The 27,750-nt window shown below is 39.0% G+C and overlaps 1 protein-coding gene across 1 annotated transcript in view; it reads right to left on the bottom strand.

The window, feature by feature from the left end:
* Positions 1-27,492, bottom strand: part of TRPM3 (transient receptor potential cation channel subfamily M member 3) — an 87,217-nt gene extending 59,725 nt beyond the window's left edge. The window contains exons 1-4 of the mRNA XM_070736890.1: positions 27,434-27,492; positions 23,939-24,062; positions 9,244-9,316; positions 448-548 (exon numbers count right to left, since the gene is read on the bottom strand). Of these exons, the coding sequence (XP_070592991.1) occupies positions 448-548; positions 9,244-9,316; positions 23,939-24,062; positions 27,434-27,492 (357 nt within the window). The remainder of the gene's footprint in view (positions 1-447; positions 549-9,243; positions 9,317-23,938; positions 24,063-27,433) is intronic.
* Between the last annotated feature and the right edge of the window lie 258 nt (positions 27,493-27,750).

Consider the following 27,750-nt stretch of genomic DNA (forward strand, 5'->3'; position numbering starts at 1 on the left):
ACATGTGCAAAATTACAGGTAGGAAAAAACATTTTTTCAACCACATTATTTGAGGTTTCATTATTTGGAGTTGCTGAACTGGAACAGAGCCTCTCAAAATATTTATCGAGAGAGAACAAAAGTGCATAATATGACATTTCAGACATCTCAAGAGGCAGACTGTAGTGTCTGAAAGCTTAAGCCACAATAAATATATTTGTCCTTAGATTTTTTCCCTCAAACTAAAGAACAATTGGTTATGATGTATTCTAACAGTTCCACTAGATGACACTATTTCCTAAAATAAAAATTACAGACATCTTTATTATGATTACATGACAATGTAATGTATTATGATTATATTATGTTCCAGAATCTCTATCTCTCCCTCCCTCCCTTCCCCCCCCCCCCCATGAAAATAACCATGCTCAACTGGAAAAGTATTTGAAAACCATGTAGATACCGTACCGGCCACTGTTGCCCATAAATAAAAATTTGGCTGCGAGCAATGTCTACCCTGTTCCAAGCTAATGCCAAACTCAGTTGATCTGGAGCAGAGGCATTCGCTCCTGTAGAAATTGAGAAGAATAAGAATATTTAGTCAATTCATCACAGTCATTGGCAAAACAGACCCTCATGAGAAATAAAAGGAAAGAAAGTAGACATGTGGTCCAAAAAGGAGTGATCAATGATATTAAAATGATTTTCTTGCTGAAGTTAGCGATCTAGTTCAAGATATTTAAACAAACCAGGATGCCTGAACATTTTGGAAAATGAAGATGATAAATTGTAACAAGGAAATAGTAACTAACAAATTCCATTTACTTCTAACTTTGATAAGCTAGGGCTTATATATGCAAATTTATAGGGGGGGGGGGGAGAAACCCAGAGCCCCTTTCTCAAAAAGGGGATAATGGAAGTAGAACTGTCTTATAACTGAGAAGCTTGTATTAATTCTGCTTGCTAGATTAATCTAATGTTAAAAGAATGTCTCGGAGGTCTCCTTTGTATATTCCTCTCAGATACTAAATTCAGGAGTTTGCTTAGTCAGAAGGAAGCCCACCGACATAAATTAGCTTGTTTAGTTATTTTATACAATTGAAAAAATTGTCTACTGTGTACACAGAGAACAAAGCTTACATAACGTTTTAAATGGCAGGTTATTTATTTATTTATTCATTCATTCATTCATTTGATTTGATTTGTATGCCACCCCTCTCCAAAGACTCGGAGCGGCTCACAGCAGGAACACAAAATACAAATCCAATGATTAAAAAAAAGCAGAACAGTTAAAAAGCCCTTGATTAAAAACATTCATGCAACCCAAACAAAACATACATAAAATGGAGCGGCCAAGGGGAATCAATTTCCCCATGCCTGGTGGCAAAGGTGGGTTTTTAGGAGTTTGTGAAAGGCGAGGAGGGTGCGGGCGATCCTGATCTCCGAGGGTAGTTGATTCCAGAGGGTCGGGGCCACCACAGAGAAGGCTCTTCCCTTGGGTCCCACCAGAGAGCATTGTTTTGTCGACGGGACCGGGAGAAGGCCAACTCCGTGGGACCTAATCGGTCACTGGGATTCGTGTGGCAGAAGGTGGTCCCAAAGGTATTCTGGTCCGATGCCATGAAGGGCTTTATAGGTCATAACCAACACTTTGAATTGTGACCGGAAACTGATCGGCAACCAATGCAGACTGCGGAGTGTTGATGTGACATGGGCATATCTGGGAAAGCCCATGATTGCTCTTGCAGCTGCAATCTGCACGATCTGAAGTTTCCGAACACTCTTCAAAGGTAACCACATGTAGAGAGTTACAGTAGTCAAACCTCGAGGTGATGAAGGCATGAGTGACTGTGAGCAGTGGCTGCAACTGGTGCACCAGGCGAACCTGAGCAAACGCCCCCCTCGCCACAGCCGAAAGATGGTTCTCTAATGTTAGCTGTGGATCGAAGAGGACGCCCAAGTTGTGGACCCTTTCCGAGGGGGTCAGTGATTCCCCCCCCAGGATGATGGACGGACAGATGGAATTGTCCTTAGGAGGCAAAACCCACAGCCACTTCGTCTTGTCAGGGTTGAGTTTGAGCCTGTTGACACCCACCCAGACCTTTCTGCCTTTCCAATGATCATTTTGCTGTCCTTTTCAAGGCCACTGGAGGCAGTTGACTATGCTGACATGGCTCTCCTGCCATGTGGTTCCTATGTTGACAATCTCTTTCCTAGCAAGCCTGTTCCTTTTTAAAACACAATGCAGCTAGTCTTCAACTTACAACCACAATTGAGTCCAAAATTTCTGTTGCTAAATGAGACAGTTGTTAAATTGAGTTTAACAATGTTAACTCAATTTAAACTCAATTTAACAACTCAAAAGTGGGATTTTACGACCTTTCTTGCCACAGTAGTTACGTAAATCGCTGTAGTGTTAGTAACAAGGTCACTAAGTGAATCTGGCTTCCCCATTGACTTTGCTTGTCAGAAGGTTGCAAAAGGGGATCACATGACTCTGGTTCACTGCAACCGTCATAAATACGAATCAGTTGCCAAGCATCTGAATTTTGATCACTTGACCATGGGATGCTGCAAAGATCATAGATGTAAAAACTGGTCATGAGCCATCACTTTTTTCAGTGCTGTTGTCATTTCAAACAGTCACTAAATGAACTGTTGTAAGTTAAGGACAACCTGTGCAGAAAACTAAACAGAAATAACTAAGGGATACAATTGCCTCTGTTTTAAAAATTAAAAAGCTAGAATAGATGCAATCAATGGAAACTGGAATATTTCCTGAGCATTATTTTAAAAAAATGTTTTATAACTGAAATCAGCAATTTGATTGTTAAGATAAGTAATTGCTGAGTGAAATTGAAAATGTGCTTAGGATTTGACTTTGGGTTTCCTTCGCTTTAACAGACCTGTGAAGGTCACAAAAGGATTGGTTTTCTTTTTCATCACTATCATAATTGCAAATGGTTGCTAAACAAGGACTACCGTATTTTAAAAGTATAAGAAACACCTCCCCCCCCTAAAAGGGGGTGGAAATGTCAGTGTGTCTTATACACCGAATGCAGCCATTTTTGCTGTCCTGAATCCCCGCTCCTGCGTCCCATTTTTGGACAGAGGGTCTTTGAAGCCTGCAGAGAACTCCTGGGTGCTGGAAAAATGCCCCATTTGGGGGGGGGGGGAAATGGGCAAAAAATGACAAATTTTTCACAAAAATGGGGGCATTTTTGCCATCCTCCTGCACCCAGGAGTTCCTTTGCCCACCCAGTTTTTGCAAAAAAAATGGGCAAAAAATGGGCAAAAACGGGACTGTTTTTGCCTCCTAATTACCCCATCTGGAGGAAGAATTCTGGGAGTTGAAGTCCACTAGTCTTAAAGCTGTCAAGTTTGAAGACCCTGGGGTTAGGGGTTAGGAGTGCAAGGGTCTTCAAACTTGGCATGTTTAGTCTTGTGGACTTCAACTCCCATTCCTGAACTAGCATGACTGGAGGAGGAATTCTGGGAGTTGAAGTCCACGAGTCTTAAAGCTGTCAAATTTGATGTTTGTAAAAATTGTAATTGGTTGTAAAAAGTATACATGTTTGTAAAAACTATTCTGCTATACTGGTATTCTGCTATATTATACTACTACATCATTTGGTTCAAAATACTTTTTTCCTTGGTTTCTGTCTCTAAAATCTAGGTCTGTCTTATACTCCGGTGCGTTTTATACTCCAAAAAATATAGTATGTATATTATTTTTTTAAAAAGGAAGATAATTTGCTGGGATTTTGTTAACAAAGCAAAAAACTTGTCTTGCAGAATTTCTCTCACACAAACTTTTCAGAAAAAAATAATCTTTTAGAGCTTTATTTATTTTCATTTAATAATTTAATAAATGCAGTCAGGCGGTAGGGAAAGCAAGTAGGATGCTTGGCTGCATAGCTAGAGGTATAACAAGCAGGAAGAGGGAGATTATGATCCCGCTATATAGAGTGCTGGTGAGACCACATTTGGAATACTGTGTTCAGTTCTGGAGACCTCACCTACAAAAAGATATTGACAAAATTGAACAGGTCCAAAGACGGGCTACAAGAATGGTGGAAGGTCTTAAGCATAAAACGTATCAGGAAAGACTTAATGAACTCAATCTGTATAGTCTGGAGGACAGAAGGAAAAGGGGGGACATGATTGAAACATTTAAATATATTAAAGGGTTAAATAAGGTCCAGGAGGGAAGTGTTTTTAATAGGAAAGTGAACACAAGAACAAGGGGATACAGTCTGAAGTTAGTTGGGGGAAAGATCAAAAGCAACATGAGAAAATATTATTTTACTGAAAGAGTAGTAGATCCTTGGAACAAACTTCCAGCAGACGTGGTAGATAAATCCACAGTAACTGAATTTAAACATGCCTGGGATAAACATATATCCATCCTAAGATAAAATACAGGAAATAGTATAAGGGCAGACTAGATGGACCATGAGGTCTTTTTCTGCCGTCAGACTTCTATGTTTCTATGTTTCTAAACCATTTGGAACTTAACATATATATGCATGCAAGAGAGTAACTGAACAGTGTCGGCATAAAGAAACAAAACAAAGTGTATTCTGTAATTCAGGAAGAAGAAGTATGTAAGAAATGTATAATATTATTTCAGGTCAGTGAAAGATTCAAAAGTAAAGTAAAATGAAAAGTGACATGAGTATTGAGGCAGATACAATATCAGTCACTGAGCTGTAATGAGATTTCCAATGCAACTGTAGCTCTTCAATGGCCTTTATCAAAGGTTTGGATTAGATTGCTGCACCACAAAGCATGTGAGTGAATGAATGAATGAATGAATATATTAGATATAATGTAACACATTTTTTTAAAAAAAAATTAGATCAACAAATCTTGTAACAAGGAAGAAAACATCCTAAATTGGCAGTTTGAATTGTCCAGGGCAGATAAATTATTAGAAAATGAGAATAGTATTGTATAATAAAATCTGTGGCAATTCTATACAGATTTTAAGATAACAAATATCATTTTGTATGCTTTAGCAGTCATATATGTTTATGTTTTATCTAAAATACCCAACTTTGAACCAGTGTGTGAACCTGTTGAGGATAATATTGTATGTGTTTAATGCTCTCCACGAAAGTTTATGAAATCTAATCATCTTTTAGTAAAAAGAGGAAACTATAATGAAAAGTATTAGCTGAATTAAACAATTACTGGTTTCATACGTGGTACCAAATCACTGTTTTTTAAAATAATGGTCTTTTGGATGTAATGTAATGGCTAGGTTAGTATATCATGCCAAGCCAAAAGAAAAAATCCAAATGGTTTGAACTGAACCATTCCATGTTGAACGTTGTGCTCAAAGTGTGAACACAAATAAGTGCAATTTATATTCCAGGAAGCAATTTTCTACAGTTCTGGATTGAACAGCAGTATCAGCCTCTCTTTCCTTCTTTCCCTTCCTTGCCTGGGTCTCTAAATTCTTGGGACAGAAAGTCTTGGAATCTTTTTATTAAAAAATGAAGGGAAGATTTTTTTCTTTATAAAATTTAATATACTATTCTGATTTAAGATTTCTGGGCTACACTTGATGCAGCATGATTTTATACATATAATTTCTACATTATTTTGTCTCCTCGTATTAATCAATCCGCTGTTGGGCAGGAGGTGAATTCTCTGTTTTACATCCCATTTCAAGGGGTGTAAAACCTGATCAAGGCAGAGAAATGGTTCTGAGATTCATCACGTGGTTTTTGTGTTGTTGCTAGGATACTCCCTTCTTGTCTGTCTGAGTTAGAAAGCTGTCTTGTGATTCTCCAGTGGATTTGCATCATGCCAATGTTATATCGGAGCACAGCAATTTCTCTGTTGCTGCATGTTTCCATTAAATGTACAGATTGTGCAGATATAGTTAAACTGATCTCTCCTTTATGGCCTGACATTCCAGCTAGGTGGATGACAACAGATTATAATAAAATGTTCTTGTTTTGCAAAAGTACAAAGGAAAAACGTTCTGGACACTCTTGTTAGCTGGATACACTGAGGTCAAACTTATTTGGGTTCAGTTTAAAATTTGAAAACACTATCCTAAACTTTACAGTTTCTCAATAATAACAAACTCTTACTAACCTTTTTCTAGAATCTATCTGATGTATAGCAAGAATATGAATTTATTTCTGTTCACAGAAGCAACCTTCGAAAGGATCAAGGGAAACCAAATGATAGAAGCAGCATTTTGCTGATGTTACACAATCTCAAAAAAGTCTGTAGAGATCCTCAGTCATCCAGGTCATGGTTTTTCAGGAGGAAACTGGACTTTCTTGTTTTTCCTTTGAAGACGTTTCACTTTTCATCCAAGAAACTTCTTCAGCTCTGACTGGATGGTGAGGAACGGAAGGGTTTATATCCTTTGCAGACAGCTGGTCATCTGAATCCTTTTAGAGTAGTTGAAGCACTTTATCTGAAGTTTATCTGTCTCTTCAGGGTCACCTGAGTGGTACTAATGCCACCACCCTGTTGAAGAGTTGAAGAAGCTTTTTGGATGAGAAGCAAAACATCTTCAAAGAAAAAAAAAAGAAAGAAAGTCCAGTTTGGGACAACCATGACATGGGTGACTGAGAATCTCTACAGACTTTTAGCTATGCAGTTTGGGATGAATACCGTTCAAATGGTGTGCGGATATGGAATACTGTGGAATACTGTGTTCAGTTCTGGAGACCTCACCTACAAAAAGATATTGACAAAATTGAACGTGTCCAAAGACAGGCTACAAGAATGGTGGAAGGTCTTAAGCATAAAACGTATCAGGAAAGACTTAATGAACTCAATCTGTATAGTCTGGAGGACAGAAGGGAAAGGGGGGACATGATCGAAACATTTAAATATGTTAAAGAGTTAAATAAGGGTCAGGAGGGAAGTGTTTTTAATAGGAAAGTGAACACAAGAACAAGGGGACACAATCAGAAGTTAGTTGGGGGAAAGATCAAAAGCAACGTGAGAAAATATTATTTCACTGAAAGAATAGTAGATCCTGAATAGTAGATCCTTGGAACAAACTTCCAGCAGACGTGGTTGGTAAATCCACAGTAAACTGAATTTAAACATGCCTGGGATAAACATATATCCATTGTAAGATAAAATACAGGAAATAGTATAAGGGCAGACTAGATGGACCATGAGGTCTTTTTCTGCTGTCAATCTTCTATGCTTCTATGTTTCTATGCATAGATTTCTAGGGGGGGGGATGCAGATTACAGGAACCATTTGTACTCAGGTGACCCTGAGGACACAGATAAACTTCCAAGGGCTTCAACGACCCTCTAAAATGATGGAGATGATTAGCTCTCTGCAAGGAATATAAATCCTTCCATTCTCCACCATCCAATCACAGCTGAAGAAGCTTCTTCGATGAGAAGTGAAACATCTTCAGAGAAAAAACAAGAAAGTCCAGTTGCCTCCTGAAACACCCCTTTGTGATAATCTCAACAATTTCTTGTAGTAGTGTTGTGGCAGAGCTTGCACTGTGACAGGAGGAACTTGTATCCCTATAGCAAAACACTGCTTCATTAATATGTTAAAAATGCTGGATCATGTGGAAGACATTGTATACACAGAGAAAGTATATGCATGTAGGTGTATTTCATATTATCCCCCGGAAACCCAAATTCCATGGATAAAATAATCTATTTAAATAATATTAAAAACAAACAAATAAATAATTGGTTGTGTCAAATAACAAATACAAAAATAGAATATACGCCAGAGTTTTTTCTACTGGGTATTATGAGAGGTACCTATTCTAAAAATGTAAAATATTTAAGCTTGCATATTACAACAGCTGCAAGGATTGTATTTGCACAGAACTGGAAAAATCCGCAAATACCTGAAGACAATGAGATCATCAAGAAAATATACGACTGTGCAGAGATGGACAGATTGACAATGGAACTTAATAATCAAAAATAATTGGACTATTATGAAACCTGGACAAAATGTTACCAATGGACAAAAAAAAGAAACTCAAAAGAAACATCAAAATAAAATATCAAGAAATCTAAAAGTAATTAGAAGACAATGTCGATAGGAATGTATATATGATGTAGATTCATCTGTAAATATGATTATGTACTTTAGAAAAAAAATGGAAAAATTTAATAAATATATATTAAAAAAACCAAACAAACAAACAAAGCAAGCAAATCTTCAAGAACACCTTATGGTCCAATCTATCAACAAATCTGTTTTCCAGTTGGCCTCTTTCAGGTGTGTGTGTTTCAGTGGTGGGTTGTAAAATATTTTCCCACGTGTTAGCATGTGCGCTTCTGCACATGCGCAGAACCATTCCAGAGAGGTGGGCGGAGTCTCCTGCCACTAGTGCTACTGGTTCTAAGAACTTGTCTGAACTGGAAGGATCCCACTGCTGGTGTGTTTGTGTCTGTATAAATATCCTATTTGCTGCTCCAAACACATTGCACAGAAATAGCAGTCACAAACTGCACATCTCTCAGTAGAACGTGTAACTAAGCTTGCTCCAGCATTTTTGTTTCAAATCAAATGAAATTGAATTATAACCATTTCATGGTTGACATGCATTGCCCTTTGCATCACACTAGAGAATAATAGCAATGTTGGTCCAGAGCTGCAGGACAAATGCTTTGTGAGCATGAGTCATGATACCTTAACAAGCTGGAAGGAACCAAAAACACCAGAGTCAGGTAATCATAGCAATATGCTTAAATGAACACAACATGGATGAGCTAGCACTTCTGGAAATGGACATATTGTATGTTCATTGTGCTTCTTCCAACATTTGATATAGTACAAAAATTTGGACTCTCCTACAAATCATACTGATGGAAGGAAAAACAGTAGCAACTAAAATAAAAAACTTCTTGTGAAACAGTTGTGTTCTGCATCTTTCCAGAAATACCCTCCAGATTTTAACCAAAAATCTCAAATTATATCTTTTTTGAAATATAACATAAATTGAATTAGGAATGCCTAAATGTATAGATGCAACTTCAGAAGATTGGGACAATTTAATGTTACCAATCTGCAGCAAAAGGCCCTAAAGGTAGGCAAGGCCACATAGATCTTTATAATCATTAAAATCTTTATTGAATCATCTTGAATAAGTCCCAGAAGAATCAATGAAGTTCCTGCTTTGCTATTAAACCAGTTTCAGTCTGTTCTAAATTCTATGGTTGGTGGGTTACACCATTATTTTTAAGAGTTTGATGTATTGATTTAGTATAGGCTTGCTGAGTCAAACAATTACATTACCTTTTAACAAAGCTGTCAAGATGGCCAGATCAATATCCTGGTGTCCTTCTGACCCCATGCGAAATACTGTAATCTGAAATGAAAAACAAACAAAAAGTTTCACATGTGCAACTAAAATATAGATAGTTATTAAAACAATATGTAAAATTTGCAGAGACTCAGAAATTCCAAGCAAACAAAATTGGCTTATATCAATACAAGAAAACAGATTCATAATATATGGCAAATATTAAAGATTTAATAGATATTGCAGTTCAGATTTGCTATATGAATTCTATATGGAATATGCAAAATATTTTGCACAATTGATAATAATTCCTTCTCTTTGAGAGTAATTAAAACACCAAAATTGCAGAAAGCCATTAATGGAGCAGTGATAAAACTTGTAGCAAAAATATCATTAGGATTTATATTGGTTAAAGAAATGTACTGTAATACAATGTCTCCACTATTCATCCATGTTAAAGTATGGATATGTTGTAATACAGATTTATTCAGTATAAGCATCTTTTAAAATCTGACCATAGGGAAAAAAATGCAGGTATACTTTCTTCTACCCATGCAACACAAGTGAAATCCTATATAATGTTCCATAACCATCCAATAAATTACAATTTCTTCATTAAAGATGAGTCAGAGAACTCAGCAGTAGAGAAAAATTATCTAATAAAGCAGAAACATGGGATATAGCGATTATTTGCCACTATCAACTTTTATTGCGAATAGTGACACTGATCTAGTATTAAGCTTCTTAACATGAGATCAGTGGGGTTTCCATAGCAAACAAGTGAGTATATTTTCCTGTTTGCAAACAAGAGAAAAATAGCACTCAACAGTTGCAAAAAGATTCCTGAATACACAAACAAATGCTCTCCAAAACTACATTTTTTAAACTAATGCCTATATTTGTGCTAGGGTCAATGACAATAGGATTTCATTTAAGCAACTATTGTGTATCAATAAACAAATACGCAGTGAACCCTTAAACAAGAAATATGATACAGCCTGAAATTAATCAATAGGTTGCAAAAAGGGGAAGAGAGAACAAGAACACCAACGTTTGTTTGCCAAAAATGATACACTCTGATGAGTCTTGTAGATGCCTGCAACTAGGGGTAGAAATGTCTATTCAAATAACTGCATTATGCATGCAGGGCAGAGCTTTTTCTGGGCTGACAGATGCATTTGGTTTTGGAGTGAGATGCTTGGCAGCTGCATAAGGTGGGATTGGAATTGGATACAAATTAACTTGGATATTTACGTTAACGTGATAAAATATAGTTACTATTCTTCTTCTGCGCATATTCAATGCAGCGATTATGTAATAGCTCTGAGGGCTGCAGCCATGTTTTGGGATGGAATGTGCACTCTCAGTAGAAATACAAATGTGTTCTCTTCTTATATTAGGATCCCATGCTTACTACTTACAGCGGTTTGAAATTTATTTCTATTGTTTTAAAACAAGAAACTTGCATGGTTCTTACTTTACGCTAAGCGTTATGTAAATAGAAACAAAGAAACATAGAAGATTGACGGCAGAAAAAGACCTCATGCCCTTATCTAGTCTGCCCTTATAGTATTTTCTGTATTTTATCTTAGGATGGATATATGTTTATCCCAGGCGTGTTCAAATTCAATTACTGTGGATTTACCAACCACGTCTGCTGGAAGTGCTGTGAAACAAGGCACATTTCATTTGGGCTTTGGGCATAATTCAGAGCTGGGACTGCTTTAGTTGTGTCATGGATGATCCAAGAAGGAAACTGAAAAAGAGAATCATAGGCCTACCAGTTTGACCATAGTATCTCCCTGAAAAAGTTGGGCATTGAGGACGACATCCGGAAGCTTTGACTTCCTTTCATGGCTCCATCAGTCAAATAGTAGGTATGGAACTGAAGTCTGGTTCTTTTGTGAAAAAAGAAGATATACCAGCGGTGAATCTACTTACCTTCCCTACCAGTTCGGAAGCGGACACACATGCCACCACCACACATACTATTTCACCCTCTGAGAATGCTCAGAAGGCTTGTGCATACACAGAGGGTTAAAAAACGGGAAAATGGTGACGTTCGAGTGGGTGGGCGGAGCTTCATGCTGCTGATTCTTCCGGTTCTCTAAACCATGGGCGGCCATCACTACTGGTAGGACTGTACCAGGCTGAACTAGTAGCATTTCATCCCTGAGATATACCCATTGTGGATGACCTGTTCTATATAGCTTGGGCCTTTCTCCGTGGTAGGTGGAGCTAATCTCCAAGATTGGGATAGACACTGCCCTCAGCCAATCAGGACTGAGTCTGAAAAACAGCGTGGGCCTTTTTGGTATCAATTTCAATTCTGTCAACTACAAATAAGGAGAGCTATATATCTCTCCCTCCCTTCCTCCATCCCTCCCTCTTAAAAAAGGGATACTAGTAATTATTTACAGATAACCCTAATATTCATACCTGGAAAAAAGTTCAAACAGATAATAAAAGTAGTCCCTTTATAAATATTTTGAAGAAAGTACAGGTAGTCCTCAACTTACAACAGTTCATTTAATGAACTTTTAAAGTTACAATGACACTGAAAAAGTGACTTATGCTCATTTTTCACTTATGAACATTGCAGTATCCCCATGGTGAGGTGTGTATGGTTTTATGTAGGGTTTGTTTGGGTTGTATGGCTGTTTTTAATCAAGGGTTTTTAACTGTTTTGCCTTTTTTTAATCATTGGATTTGTATTTTGTATTCCTATTGTGAGCCGCTCCGAGTCTTCAGAGAGGGGCGGCATACAAATCTAATAAATAAATAAATAAATACATTTATATTTGGATGCTTGATAATTAACACATCTATGAGGGTTGCAGTGCCCTGGGGTCACGTGATCACCTTTTGCACCCTTCTGACATGCAAAGTCAATGGGGAAACCCAATTCAGTTTATCACCATGTTACGAATTTAACAACTGTAGTGACTCAGTTAACAAATGTGACAAGAAAAGTCATAAAATGGGGCAAAACTCACTTAACAAATTTCTCACTTGGCAACATAAATTTTGGGCTCAATTATAGTCATAGGTCAATGACTACCTGTACTATGATTGCTATTGTCAACAATAGATTTTTAAAATTCTCAAAAATAGAACATGTAAGACAATGGAGAGCTTAATGAGAGCTTTCCTGCAGAAAACTATCTTGGGTCCAGTATTATTCCACATTTTAATTTTACACATTCTACAGATAACATAAAGACAGAAAAACACCATACATGAACATATCAGAATATAAACCTACAACTACAAAATTGTGTATTAATGCTAATACTAATGTGCTGTATTTATTATTAGAGTTGACTTACAACTACAAACAAGCCCAAAATTTCTGTTGCTAAACAAGACAGTTGTTAAGGGAAATTTTCTCTATTTTATGACCTTTCCTGCCATAGTTGTTAAGTAAATAACTGCAGTTCTTAAGTTAATTATGTGATTGTTAGGTTAATCTGGCTTCCCCATTGACTTTGATTGTCAGAAGATCACAAAAGGTGATCACATGATGCTAGGACCATGATGGCAAACCTATGCACGCAAGGCCATATCAGAGGGCATGTGAGACTTTGCCATGTTTCAGCTCCTGTGCACATGCATGCGCTGGCTAGCTGATTTTCGGCTTTGGGAAAGGCCCTTTCGCCCTATGGATGCTTCAGCGGAGCAAAAAAAATCACCCAAAGGACAAACTGGAAGTTCAGAAAAATGCATTTCCGGTTTGCCCTTGTGCTGTTATTTGCACTTTGGAGAGTCCAGGGAAACTTCCTGAAGCCCCAGAGTGCAAAAGAGTGAAGAGCTTCCTGAAGCCCCAGAGTTAGATAGTTAGTTAGTTAGTTAGTTAGTTAGTTAGTTAGTTAGTTAGTTAGTTAGTTAGTTAGTTAGTTTATTTATTTATTTATTTAGTTAGTTAGTTAGTTAGTTAGTTAGTTAGTTAGTTAGTCCAATACACAATGAGGGTTTTAGTGGGTATATATCTATATACACATAGTAAAATGCATGATGAAGGTTATAGAGGAGATACTCATAGTAAAATATATCTAAGAAATAATAGAAAAGAAGGTATAGTAATAGAACATATCAATGAAAGAATAGAAGAAGAGATATAGGAATAGAAGAAAGGTATAGGAGATATAGGAGAGCAATAGGACAGGGGACGGAAGGCATTCTAGTGCACTTCTACTCGCCCCTTACTGACCTCTTAGGAATCTGGATAGGTCAACCGTAGATAATCTGAGGGTAAAATGTTGGGGGTTTGGGGATGACACTATGGAGTCCGGTAATGAGTTCCACGCTTCAACAACTCGGTTACTGAAGTCATATTTTTTACAGTCAAGTTTGGAGCGGTTAATATTAAGTTTAAATCTGTTGTGTGCTCTTGTGTTGTTGTGGTTGAAGCTGAAGTAGTCGCCGACAGGCAGGACGTTGCAGCATATGATCTTGTGGGCAATACTTAGATCTTGTTTATGGCGTCTTAGTTCTAAACTTTCTAGGCCCAGGATTGATAGTCTAGTCTCGTAGGATATTCTATTTCGAGTGGAAGAGTGAAGGGCTCTTCTGGTGAAGTATCTTTGGACATTTTCAAGGGTGTTAATGTCTGAGATGCGATATGGGTTCCAAACAGATGAGCTGTATTCGAGGATGGGTCTGGCAAAGGTTTTGTAAGCTCTGGTAAGTAGTGTGAGATTGCCAGAGCAGAAGCTACGTAGGATTAGGTTTACAACTCTTGAAGCCTTCTTGGCTATATTGTTGCAGTAGGCTTTGGCACTTAAATCTTTTGTTATTAGTATACCAAGGTCTTTAACCGAGTGGGGATTATCTGTGATAATTTGATTATTCAGTTCGTATTTGGAGTTCAGATTCTTCTTCCCAATGTGAATCCCAAGACTGCTAACATTATAGCACAGGTGTTGCTGCAATAGGAATGCTCCTTAGGTTCATGATTCAAGGATGGCTTAATAGAATAATTTGTTGTAATGTCTGCCTTACTTGGCATAAAAGGAAAAAGCCGAGTTACATTCTAATGTTTTCTTTGAAGCACAAAGAATGATAATGCATCCAGCAGTCTGCATTTGGTGCAGTTTCCTTTTTTCACTTTGAAGACAATCAAAACAAATATTTGGCTTAGGAGTACAATTGTTCATGTTTATTTAACTACTGCAGATGTAAATTATAAATGCAAAATGACTTTGCTTAACGATAAGAGATGTTACTAGGATAGCCTTTTTTGCTTGCAGCCTAAGTTACTCATACATTAAGTTTCTCAGACTAGAATGGTAATTCTATTGTGGTGTGTGGGCGGCAATAATGATTGAGTTGAATATGCCTGCCTGAATATTTTGATACAATTGTTCCTTGGAAAAGAGAATTAAATGAGAATGAATGAGTCTGCACACCTACATATAGTCTTCTACATTTTAGAAGAAAAATGTAATAAAAACCCATTAACATTAACCTATAAAGCCCTTCATGGCATCGGACCAGAATATTTCTGGGACCGCCTTCTGCTGCACGAATCCCAGCGACCAGTTAGGTCCCACAGAGTTCACCTTCTCTGGGTCCTGTTGACTAAACAATGTCATCTGGCGGAACCCAGGGGAAGAGCCTTCTCTCTGGCGGCCCCGACCCTCTGGAATCAACTCCCCCTGGAGGTTAGGATTGCCCCCACCCTACTTGCCTTTCGTAAACTTCTTAAAACCACCTCTGCCATCAGGCATGGGGGAATTGAGACATCTCCCCTGGCCTATATAGTTTATGCATGGTATGTTTGTGTGTATGTCTTGCTTTTAAATAAGGGTTTTTTAGATTTTTTAATTATTAGATTTGTTATTGTATATTGTTTTTTACTATTGCTGTGAGCCGCCCCGAGTCTACGGAGAGGGGCGGCATACAAATCTAATAAATAATAATAATCAAATAATAATAATAATAATAATAATAAGCATGCAGAAGTTAGAGAGTTGTTTCCCACTTTCATAAGCGCTAAGAAATACCATGCTAAAGTGATGACTCAGCTATACTGGGCCCAACAACTGCTGACTGTAACCAACTGCTATTAATAAATAGTACATGTGTATTAAAACCAAAGCAATATAAAATATATAGCAAACTACATGCCAGGGAAAAATAGTACAACTTTGAATGGTCACTAAATGAATGGTCGTTAAATGAGAACTACCGGTATTGTTTTAAGAATACTATTTTTCTTTGTTTTTTATTTTCATTTTAATAATTATTTTGTTGCACATTGTCCATAATTGCTATAGCATTTGGAGGTATTATAAATCTAACAAAATAAATAAATAAACTTACATAGTTTTCTGCTCTCTTTTTCAATACACAATTACCTTATATAGATGTTTTGCTCATCTCCTTTTACAGTTGCTGGAACTTTTGAATGAAAAACGTTTTCTCTAACACTGCACAGAAATCCTTTCTCTTGTTATAAAGTTATGATTTACACAGCACTCAATTATTAACTGTAAGTGAAATTTTGAATTCAGGAGCGGCCAATATATTAAACTTACTTTTATGAATAATGACAGAAGAAAATAGCTGCGGCATAGAGTAAGGAAATTAATTACATATATGTAAATTCCACTTTACGTGAAAGGATGCCTATTTTAAATAAACTCTTCTGAATTAGATTTTCAATTATCTTTTTTTTATATACGTGTTCAGCTTTCTCAAAATTTGATAAGGTGGGGATTATTTACACCATCAGTTATACTACACAAACAATAGAATCAAGAACAGTTATTTTATCCGCCTTCGTGTATAATTAGATAAATGTTGTGCCAGTTGGTTTTTATTGGTGGGGGTCTTGGATGACACAGAGTAGAGTAACTAGCCCTTCCACCTTGGTTTCACACTTGGGCATAATACTGATAAAGTATCAACTACACTTGTTGATAACTTTGGAGAGAACTGGGTAGGAGCGGAGCATCAGTCCTGATTGTCTTGTCTCTTTCAGTGACTTTCAACTTCATTGATCATTGCATCCTCCAGGACTGCCTTCAGAGTGGGAAACATGATGTTTGTGATGGTTGAGGGGAGAAATCAAGCCCAAAATTTCTCACATGTGAGGTGTTACAGGGTTCAATACTCTTATCAAAGGGTTTTTTCTCTCTCTACTCTGCTTTTGTTCAAACAGTTCTTAGAAATATGTTTTCCACCCAGGCTTGGACTCAGTAGATAACGGGGCTCTTATTGGATTGCGCATGTTGACTGCATATTTTACATATACATGAAGCCATTGGTTAAAGTAATCCATTCAGTATGCGCAGTGGCGCAGCAGGTAGAGTGCTGTGCTGCAGGCCACTGAAGCTGACTGTAGATCTGAAGGTCAGCGGTTCAAATCTCATCACCGGCTCAAGGTTGACTCAGCCTTCCATCCTTCCGAGGTGGGTAAAATGAGGACCCGGATTGTGGGGGCAATAGCCTAGCTCTGTTAAAAAAGTGCTATTGCTAACATGTTGTAAGCTACCCTGAGTCTAAAGAGAAGGGTGGCATAAAAATCAAATGAATGAATGAATGAATGAATGAACGAACAAACAAACAAACAAACAAACAAACAAACAATAAACAAATAAATAAATAAATAAATAAATGTCCAATCTAGACCTTATGTGAATGATTGCAAACCTTTTTTTCCTTGGGGGCCAAAAGCATGTGTGTGTGTGCACTATCACGTATGCCCACACCCATAATTCAATGCGCACATAATTTAATGCAACACATAATTCAAACCTGCAAAGGTGCATGTGACATCCCCCCTGCTGTCCCGCCCCCTGTGCATGCATGCACACCCCTGCTCCCCTGTTTCCTGACTTCCATTGGGCCTGAGAGGCCCATTTTTTGCCCTCCCCAGGGTCCTGAGGCTTTCTTGGAGCCTGGGGAGGGCCTCCCAGAGCCTCCGCACAAGTCGAAAATCAGCTGGCCAGCGTGCACATGTGTGCTGGAGCTGGGCTACGGCAACAGCTCATGAGCCGCCAGATATGGCTCCGCATGCCACCTGTCTTATTGTTAAGGAATTGTCTTATCTCAGTGTCCTGAAGCTGAGAGAATCTGAATGGAGAAAAGACTGGTTGCCTGTGGTTATTTGGACCACTGAATGTCTTGGGATTGGTGAGTAATCTGATGGTTTTCCTGAACCAACAGCTCCTGTTCAAAGAAAAGGTGGCACTTACCCTGTTTCCCCGAAAATAAGACGTACCCCGAAAGTAAGGCATGTCAGAGGTTTTGCAGAATTTACTAATATAAGGCACCCCCCCGAAAATAAGGCATAGTCAAGTTTACATACGGCACGGTGGAAAAACATACGGTACCATTCAAAGCTGTTCACAGCGGTACCGTAATAATGTGGCGTCCCCTGCTGGCCCCTTCCATCGCTTTGTACTGTCATTACAGTCTCCACTACAGTGCGTAGACTGTAGTTCCTCTGGTGGCCGGAAGCTGCAATAGCGGGAGTATACTGTTGTACCATATAAGTGCTGTCGTTTGTGTGTGTGGGTGCCATACCATAATCAGTGTACTGTACGGTACACTTTCTTTGGGGGTGTCAGCTTTTCTGCATGTGAATTTGTCTTATTTGCGAAATATAAGGCACCCCCCGAAAATAAGACGTAGCACAACTTTTGGAGCAAAAATTAATATAACAGTGTCTTATTTTCAGGGAAACACGGTATGACCAGGAAAACCTTTGCACAAATTAATTCAAGAGCAGCTGTATGCAATCTTGGACAGGTAGTACCTAGCCCCTTTGTTCACCTTGTGCCTGGATTACAAAATTCAACAATAATAAATAGATAATAAACTGTCAGGGTGTGAATATTTTAACTCTGATATTTAAAATATCTGGGAGATTAAAGCATTATCATATTTCTAACAAAAAAAGAAATCAGCAAAATAGTTTCATAACACTGAAGCAAAAATACCCTTCACCCTGAAGCACACATTCACTTTCCTATATCAAGGACTGCCATTTAATTTATGCATGACATTTCACTTGTCAAAGAATTAGTTATTCATCATCTTCAGAAATGTACTTGTCATATGATAAGATCTGATCTATTGATCCAAAGCAAACATCTAAACAAGATAAGCTTTCTTGATAGAGTCATTGTGAAGGACAGGAAAAAAGAGCACAGCGTGATAAAGAAAAACATGAGTCAAAGGGAGATTCGCCATATTCTGTTTCAGAAGAAAATGAAGCCATGAAAAGAACTAGAGACTGATTGCTGATAAATAGCTTTTTTAAAAAAATAGCAGCAAGTTCAGAAAGTAGCCAAGCACACTTTGGTTAAAGGTAAAATAAGACCTTGTTCCTTTGCTGAACTTTTTGTATTTTGAATGACAGAATGCCAAGTTTGAAAACCTGATTTGTAAAATCACAGAATGAAGTGACTTTATAGTACAGTGGTCCCTCTACTTAAGAACTTAATTTGTTCCGTGACCAGGTTCTTAAGTAGAAAAGTTTGTAAGTAGAAGCAAGTTTTCCCATAGGAATCAAAGTAAAAGCAAATAATGTGTGCAAACCCATTAGGAAAGAAAGAAAAGCTTGGAATTTGGGTGGGAGGAGGAGGAGGAAGAAGAAGAAGAGGAGAATAGTGTTGGGTGAACCGAACCTGCAAAATTCGGGTTCGTACTGAACTTTGCATGGTTCGGTATAGCAAACCCGAACCCGAATTTTTGCAAACGTTCAGCAAAAGTTCGGGTTCGGGTTCAGGAGAGCGCCAGGAAGTGCCTCCGCCCAGCTGTCACCTTCAGAAACAGCCGGGGCGCTTCTCGGCGGTCTCCCGAATGCTAAACCCAGAGGTTTGGCAAAAGTTCGGGTTCGGGCTCGGGAGAGCGCCGGGAAGCACCCTGACTGTTCCAGAAGGTGACAGCTGGGCGGCGGCGCTTCCTGGTGCTTTCCCGAGTGCCGAACTCAAAAGTTCGGCAAATGTTCGGGTTTGGGTGCTGAAGCCGAACTTTTTTTAAAATTTGGGTGCCGAACCCGAACTTTGTTGGGTTCGCCCAACACTAGAGGAGAACAGTTGCTGCCGGAGGAAGAAGGTGAGGTGAGGGGAATGAAAAAAATCCAAAACTTTAAGGCTTTTTTAAAAAAGAGGGACTCTGAGGCGGCGAGGAGGAGCACGCACCTCCCATATACCCGGCGAGAGGCTGCCTCCCATACACTGCGCCAGAGAGAGAAACTCAGGGGGAATGGCAAGAAACTGGCCGGGCCTTTGTGCCGCTCTCAAATTTCCTGGGAAATTTTTCCGGGCTCGGGTTCTTAAGTAGAAAATGGTTCTTAAGAAGAAGCAAAAAAATCTTGAACACACAGTTCTCATCTAGAAAAGGTCTTAAGTAGAGGAGTTCATAAGTAGAGGTACCACTGTATATATAAAGAGCTTGTTAGTTTGACCCAGGAGACTGATAAACCTTATTGGGTTCCAGATGGAACTTGTAACTTAAGGCTGGAGTAGGCATATGACTGAAACTATGGACTGGATTCTCTTATAAAGCCTTTCTGTGTGCACTGATCCTGGTTTTCCAGTGAATATTCGGAGATAAAATGCCAGAGGAAACTCCTGGAGTGCGGCTGGAGAAAGACAAAGACGAATCTGACTGAACAAGGACAGTGAAAACTTGACATTTCTCCACTATCTGCCAATAGCCACCCAATGAGCTCTGTTTAAGGTGCCCCATTCCCAATTGAGGAAGAGGGCTGGGCCGTAGGATTATCTGCAGATCATGGTGAGGAATATTCAATCTCTCTGGCAGACAAAATCACTCAGATCTGGATTATGACTGGGCAAGTCCTAGTGAGTTGCCAAGGGCACAGTTTTGTTATATTATCTGAACTTTTTGATTCTGTTACACCCCATTGATGAGCTAAAAATGTAAGATCAGAGTATAAGGAAGTAGGGTCGAACCAAAACTATAAACAGCTGAATATATCATTATAACCACATTGAAAGGGTTCAGATCATGATTGACAAACAGTGAATTCAATGGTGATAGCAACCAAGTACATTATTAATAACCACTACAATGCTAAATCATAATGGTTTAATATTATGCTACCTAACATAAGACAGGGATGAATGATTATGGAAAGGATTAAACTGTTCTATCTGCTTGCTGATTTTTCTGTGGAAATTTTCCATCCCTGCTAAATCCAATTTGGATTAGAGCCAGTTTGCCTAGTGGTTAAGACTCCAGGCTAGGAACCAAGAGCCTCTGAGTTCTAGATCATTTTAGGCATGAAAACTGTCCCCTATCCTAATGTTTCTCTCTTACTAGTATCATGTATATAAACATTGTTATTTCGTTGTATACTACTAATACATACTTGACTGACTGACTGACTGACTGACTGACTGACTGACTGACTGACTGACTGACTAACTAACTAACTAACCAGCTAGCTAGCTAGCTAAACAAACAAACAAACAAACAAACAAACAAACAAACCCACCTCATAGGTGTTCTGCCGGGCTCTCTGGTAGAACACTCCCGAAAATTCATGGGTACAAATTTCAGACACACACACATTTGAAAATTCAAAACAATGTCCTTTATCACAAAATTCAAAATAAACAAAGCATCCTTTTTGTATTGCAAAGAGCACTCTTCCCCAAAACAACCTTGTCGGCTGTACAAGTTCCTTAATCAGTCCTTAAGTACGTAGCTAGTAGCTGTGAAGAAACGTCACAGCCCTCCTTCTTCCCACGAAGTGAAACACACACACACTTTACTCTGCTTTGGTGTCAAAGGTGTGAAAAATCCACAAAGTTCAGACACAGCGAGGCACGAAGAACTGCGATCAGATAATCTTCCACAACGGCCAAACTAGCACGTTGCTATTTATAGCAGCACCTCTAATTGCTGGAGCCCCACCCAAACCCAGGTAGCCTCTCTTATCTCATGTAATATTTCCTCAATTGGTCTCTTCGATGCATAAGTCTGCGCCTGCGTGGGTCTAACACTTCTTCATCCGAATCGACTGAAGATAATGGTGATTGGCTTCCTGGGCTGTGTGCCAAGCCCCCCTCTTCCAAGTCACCCCCACCTTCTTCTTCGTCCGAGGAAACTGCACTCCCCGACTCTGCCGGCAACAAAACAGGCCTAGGACATGTTGACGTTTCCCCTGCCTCCACCTCCACATTCCCTGGGACAGGAGTTGGGCCAGAGCCAACCACAACAATAGGGTTGTTGTGAGGAAAATAGGAGGGAAGAATATTAGATATATTTACCGCCTTGAGTTATTTATAACAATAATAAAAGTGGGATATAAATAAATAATTAATTAATTAAAAATACTCTGCGTCTGCTGCTAAAGCCCTCAACCATTTCCAAAGGTCAGCAGTATCTTGCTTGGTTGTGGCTTTTGAATTTTTTGAGATGAACAAAGGAAGCCAATTCATATTCACAATGAACGTTGTGATAGCCAAATTTGTTTTAACTTAACACTTTCTTTATATATCCCCACTAGTTGTGACACAGATGAAAAAAAACATCTGGAAATTATAAACACAATTTCTTTTTAAATGGGATTTTGTAACAATACTTTGGAAATCAAAATTGGAACTTTTTTTCATAGCAAAGACAGTGCGTGTATGTCATACATACCAAATACAGGTGCAATGGTTATGTTTCCCTTTATCTGGAGTCTAATAAAATGTTTTGTTTTGTTTTGTTTTGCTGTACTTCCTTAATATAGTGACATACCCCTGGGATTCAATAGCCCTCTTAGTTTCTGAACATGCATTTTTATGCATCTGCCACCTAAATTTATATAAGCACAAACAATTTAACAGAATGGTGCTCCTTAATCAACAAAAGCCAACCGCGCTGCAAAAGAAATGTAAATGTAAGGTAAAAATAGAGGGCCAACTGACATGCAAATCCAGGCTTATGTAATTGCTTATACATGACTGACAAAAGAGTGACTGGTGAGAATTTTATCTTTAGGGTTTTCAAATTCAAACAGATGCTTAATATCATTATCAACATTAATTAAGTTTTCATATTGACAAACGGCTTTAATTAAACAAATAATATTGTTTATTGTTAAGACAAAAGTGGGTAGCCACTTTTTAGATTTATGCTTTTTAGAGGCCTCCCAAGATACGTGGCTGAGATCAAGGAATGCACAGATCTCTTCCTTCTTTCAGTCTCCCTCAGTTAAACGTTCATGTTTGTGGCTCAAGTAGTGTTCAATTATGCTCTCAGCCATAATTGAACACTACTTAATTTAGTATTATTCAGTATTAACATTAACTATGGGAAAAGGTGAACAAGGATGGCACAGGACCAAGATATGCAAATCTACTTTTCAAATACAGTGATACCTCTACTTAAGAACGCCTCTACTTAAGAACTTTTTTGTTGTGGTTAGCTCTGGCCCAGCTCCTGCCCCAAGGAATGTGGAGGTGGATGTGGGGGAAACACCCACATGCCGCAGGCCTGTTTTGCTCCTGATGGAATCTGCCGAAGAAGCCTCCTCTGACCAAGGAAGCGTGAGTGACAGGGAAGAGGGGAGTTTGGCAGACAGCCCAGGAGGAGATCAATCATCTGTATCATCCCTGGATTTTGAACAAGAATTAATGACATATCCACGCATGCGTAGAGTGATGCATAAGAGACAACAACTGAAGGATTATTACAAGAGAAAATGAGGCCACCTGTGGTTGGGAGGGGCTGCTGTAATTAGTTCTATAGATAAAAGTGCAGCCTGGTGTTTTAGCTTCATGGCAGTTTATCTGATTCATTGTTTCGTCAAGATCATGGTTTTTGTGCTGTTCAAGATTGTGTGTGGACTCTCTGGACTTTAGAATTGGACTCAATTTCCCAGTTATTGGGTGAGCAATTGGATTGCATTTTACCTGTGCCTTGTGTGTACCAGAAAATCCCTTTGACATTTCAAAAGGGAGCTGTTTCTGTTTTTGTGTTTATAAAAACTTTTGGGTTTTCCTTTTATCGTGTGGTGTCTTCCTGGACTAATTACCCTGTAATTACGGGCAGTTGAAACACACCGGCAGAACATTTTCTAGATAAGAACCGGGTGTTCAAGATTTTTTTGCTTCTTCTTAGGAACCATTTTCTACTTAAGAACCTGAGCCCGAGCAACACAAAGGCCCAGCCAGTTTCCTGCCATTAACCCTTTAATCCTGACCATCTCAGGCTTTTTTGGGCTGCCAGAGGAGCCTTTAGGTGGCGCTTAAGGAGGCTTTGGCAGTCCAGAGCGAACAAAGTATTTTCCTTTCTCTGGGCGCTTGGAGAGGGAATAAACCTCTGCCAGAACCCAGAGAATAGAAACACTCCCTTTGCTCTGGGCAGTGACTGTCCTCCTCCTCTTCTTCCTCCTGCTCCTCCCATCCAAATTCTGAGCTTTTATTTCTTTCCCAATGGGTTTGCACACATTATTTGCTTTTACATTGATTCTTATGGGAAAAATTGCTTCTACTTACAAACTTTTCTACTTAAGAACCTGGTCACGGAACGAATTAAGTTCTTAAGTCCCACTGTACTGATTTTAAATTACAATTTTGAGACAATATAAGTTTGACTTAACCATGTTTTGTGCAATTGAGACCTGAAATTAATGATCCCGGAAAGCCAAGTTTCAAACATTTTTAGCACAACAGACCAATACGAACATTATGCTAAAAAATACATTTGCATTACCAGTTCCTTCTTTTTCATGCATTCCATGAGGATTATGAAGAGATGCTGAGCCTGTGTCCGAGTGTAGGTGAAGGTTTTCTGGATAGTAACAAGTAATTGATCTCTCAGAGATTCATTGATAAGCCTGAAAATTAAAAAGGACAACATCTAAACATTCACTGATAAGCAAAACTTAAAATTATGAATTAACTATCTCCAAGTGTAATACCAAAACATCAAAAAGCATTGGATTTAATTATTTTCTGCAGTGCTTGTTCCTTTACATAAGTTGCTTTGCACGATTGGTGGTGGTGGTGGGCATGAAAAGCTGAGTACTAGAAATCTGACCTCTGAGATTTCATCAAAGCATTGCTTGCATGGTTTCATAAGCATAAAGGCTAAAAATGCACTTTCCGTTTCTTGTTTTAAAGTCAAAAATAAATTGTATATTTAGACCCATTTTGACTTTCCCCCCATTTCACACTTGAAGAATGGCACGTATGCCATTCTGCCTGGGAGGTAAGAATGTGCTCTGTTGTGTTTCATATGATTACAGTCATTCTGTAAAACAAAAGGCAGGAAAAGCAGATTAAAAAATGCTTGAAAAATGACCTCCTGTATCTTTACAGACAGGGAAAAGGAATCCTCAATCTGAGTATTGCATTGGCAGTTCTGTGTTAGCAAAAACTTCAGAAGAGAAGGATTTGGGGGTAGTGATTTCTGACAGTCTCAAAATGGGTGAGCAGTGTGGTCGGGCAGTAGGAAAAGCAAGTAGGATGCTTGGCTGCATAGCTAGAGGTATAACAAGCAGGAAGAGGGAGATTGTGATCCCCTTATAAAGAGCGCTGGTGAGACCACATTTGGAATACTGTGTTCAGTTCTGGAGAGACCTCACCTACAAAAAGGTATTGACAAAATTGAACGGGTCCAAAGACGGGCTACAAGAATGGTGGAAGGTCTTAAGCATAAAACGTATCAGGAAAGACTTAATGAACTCAATCTGTATAGTCTGGAGGACAGAAGGAAAAGGGGGGACATGATCGAAACATTTAAATATGTTAAAGGGTTAAATAAGGTTCAGGAGGGAAGTGTTTTTAATAGGAAAGTGAACACAAGAACAAGGGGACACAATCTGAAGTTAGTTGGGGGAAAGATCAAAAGCAACGTGAGAAAATATTATTTCACTGAAAGAGTAGTAGATACTTGGAACAAACTTCCAGCAGACGTGGTTGGTAAATCCACAGTAACTGAATTTAAACATGCCTGGGATAAACATATATCCATTGTAAGATAAAATACAGGAAATAGTATAAGGGCAGACTAGATGGACCATGATGTCTTTTCTGCCGTCAGTCTTCTATGTTTCTATGTTTCTATTTCAATTTCTAGCTTATGACAGTAAAAAGTACAAAGCAAAGCAAAACCCTCTGGAATTAACTGTGGTACAACTCGGTCTGGCAGGCTATCTCAGAAGCAAAAGGGTTTTTCAGATTTCTCTCTCTTTGGTCAGAAAGACAGCTCTGACCTTGGAAGAGGGTATCTAATATCAGAATCACCTCCAGGCTCGGCTGAAACTTCCAGACACGCTCAGCTTACTTTGGAACTCTGACAGAGAAAAATGGCAGATAATTTGCTTAATATATGCTCACAGAACTTTGTATATCATAAGGGTGAGCAACTATGGCAAGTTTACAACCTATGGACTTCAACTCCCAGAATTCCTAAGACAGCATGATTGTAATTAAAACAGTACCAAGCAACAATATAAATGAAGTAATCAGTAAATTGGGGTAGCCCCCAGTAATGGGCAGCCAAAACTTTTACTGCCACACTGTGGGTGTGGCTTATTTTGTAGGTATGGCTTGATGGTCATGTGACTGGGTAGGAGTGGCTTACCGTTCATGTGAGCAGGTGGGGAGTGGCTTGAATGATCATCATCGTTCAAGTGAACTGTTAAGTTCTCAACTTATAACCTCACCAATGTTGCTCGCCGGTGTGACATATTTGCTTCGCGTTTCCCACCCTCTACTTCCTGGGTTGCCCCCTGCCTCAGGCTGGGTAGCTAGGCGAACAGATGCCGATCAGCTGTTGAGAAAAGATGGGGGAGGAAATGGGCCCCCTGCAACTCCTGCCAGTGCTGATCTCCCTGCCACTTTCCTAGAGGAGGTGGAAGATGGGGGGTGTTTAAAAATATCTGAAAGCCATGGGAGAGTTACAAGATTATTATGATGTCTTTTCATCTCAGCTGCAGGCAGAGTGAGGGCTTTGCAAGGGGGAAAAGACCGCAGCCCAGACTATTTTGGCGTGGCTCGACTCTCCTTTTTTTCCCTGCTGCTATGCGCTGCTCGCTTTTTTCCTCTTTCCTCCTTCCTGGCCTCAGGAGGTGGCCACGTGAGGCTGGAGGGGAGCTGGGCAGGCAAGAGGGAAGCTCGTCCAAGGCCAGGAAGGAGGAGAGGGGAAAAAACCGAGGCGCACACAGCAGCAACTGGAGGGGGAAAAAAGTGAGATGAACCGAGCAGGAAATGACTGCCACTGGTCAGCTGTAGCTGTGTTCCACCACGTCCTGCCTGCTGCCCACCCCTGGTAGCCCCCCTCCTTTATGTCAGATGATTAGGTCCATTTAAACAGGGGGTTGAGCATTTTATTTATTTATTTACTTACTTACTTACTTACTTACTTACTTACTTACTTACTTACTTACTTACTTACTTACTTACTTATTTACAGCAGCACGAAGCTTATAACTTCAGCCTGATGATGGTGAATGTGATTTCACCGAAAGGTCGTCGCACAGACACTCAAAATATTACACGGGGCAAAACCCGAACTCAGAACAATCTACATATATATATATATATGTGTGTGTGTGTGTGTGTGTGTGTGTGTGTGTGTTTTTTTAATGTCGGATTACCCTGGTATATTGTAGGAACGTCACAGCTCCTTTTTGCCTCTAGGCCCAACCCAGGACCATTTCAAGGCAGTTAATTTATTTATAGCCGACAATTATATTCTGTATATGCTAAAAAAAAAATTTGACACACACACATACACACACACATATATATATATATATATATATATACACACATACACACACACACATAATAAAATACATGATGAAGGTTATAGAGGAGATACTCATAGTAAAATATATCTAAGAAATAATAGAAAAGAAGGTATAGTAATAGAACATATCAATGAAAGAATAGAAGAAGAGATATAGGAATGGAAGAAAGGTATAGGAGATATAGGAGAGCAATAGGACAGGGGACGGAAGGCACTCTAGTGCACTTCTACTCGCCCATTACTGTACTCGCCCATTAGGAATCTGGATAGTTCAACCGTAGATAATCTAAGGGTGAAGTGTTGGGGGTTTGGGGATGACATGACACTATTTCACTTGGAGAAGATGTGATCGAGGTGGGAAGCCTTTTCCAAGGCTTTCCCCACATTCTGTGGAATAAATAATCCCCTGAGATGTGCTTCTGGCATCTATGAAGATACTTAAAATCATACTTTCTAAAACATTTGACCGATAGCTTGGCAATCGGTCTTAAGGATTGATTTTTATCCATGATCTTATGCCTCATATCAGCTGCTGTATAATGAAGGACATGGCAGTGACTTTCAACGTTTAAGTATTGGCTGCACATCCAGTTGTTTTCTCAGGTCTCCTTGAGTCTGGGATGTAGTTGCGTTTTTCAAGTTATGAGAGCAATGGTAAAGTGTTGTTAAAGCATTGGGTATATAGCTCTTATATGTCTTCTATCGATTCATATTTCCTTCAGATATTTCATGTATTCAAATACAGTGATACTTCGTCTTACAAACGC

The sequence above is a fragment of the Erythrolamprus reginae genome, chromosome 2, assembly GCF_031021105.1.
Source record: "Erythrolamprus reginae isolate rEryReg1 chromosome 2, rEryReg1.hap1, whole genome shotgun sequence".
Taxonomy (NCBI): Eukaryota; Metazoa; Chordata; class Lepidosauria; order Squamata; family Dipsadidae; genus Erythrolamprus; species Erythrolamprus reginae.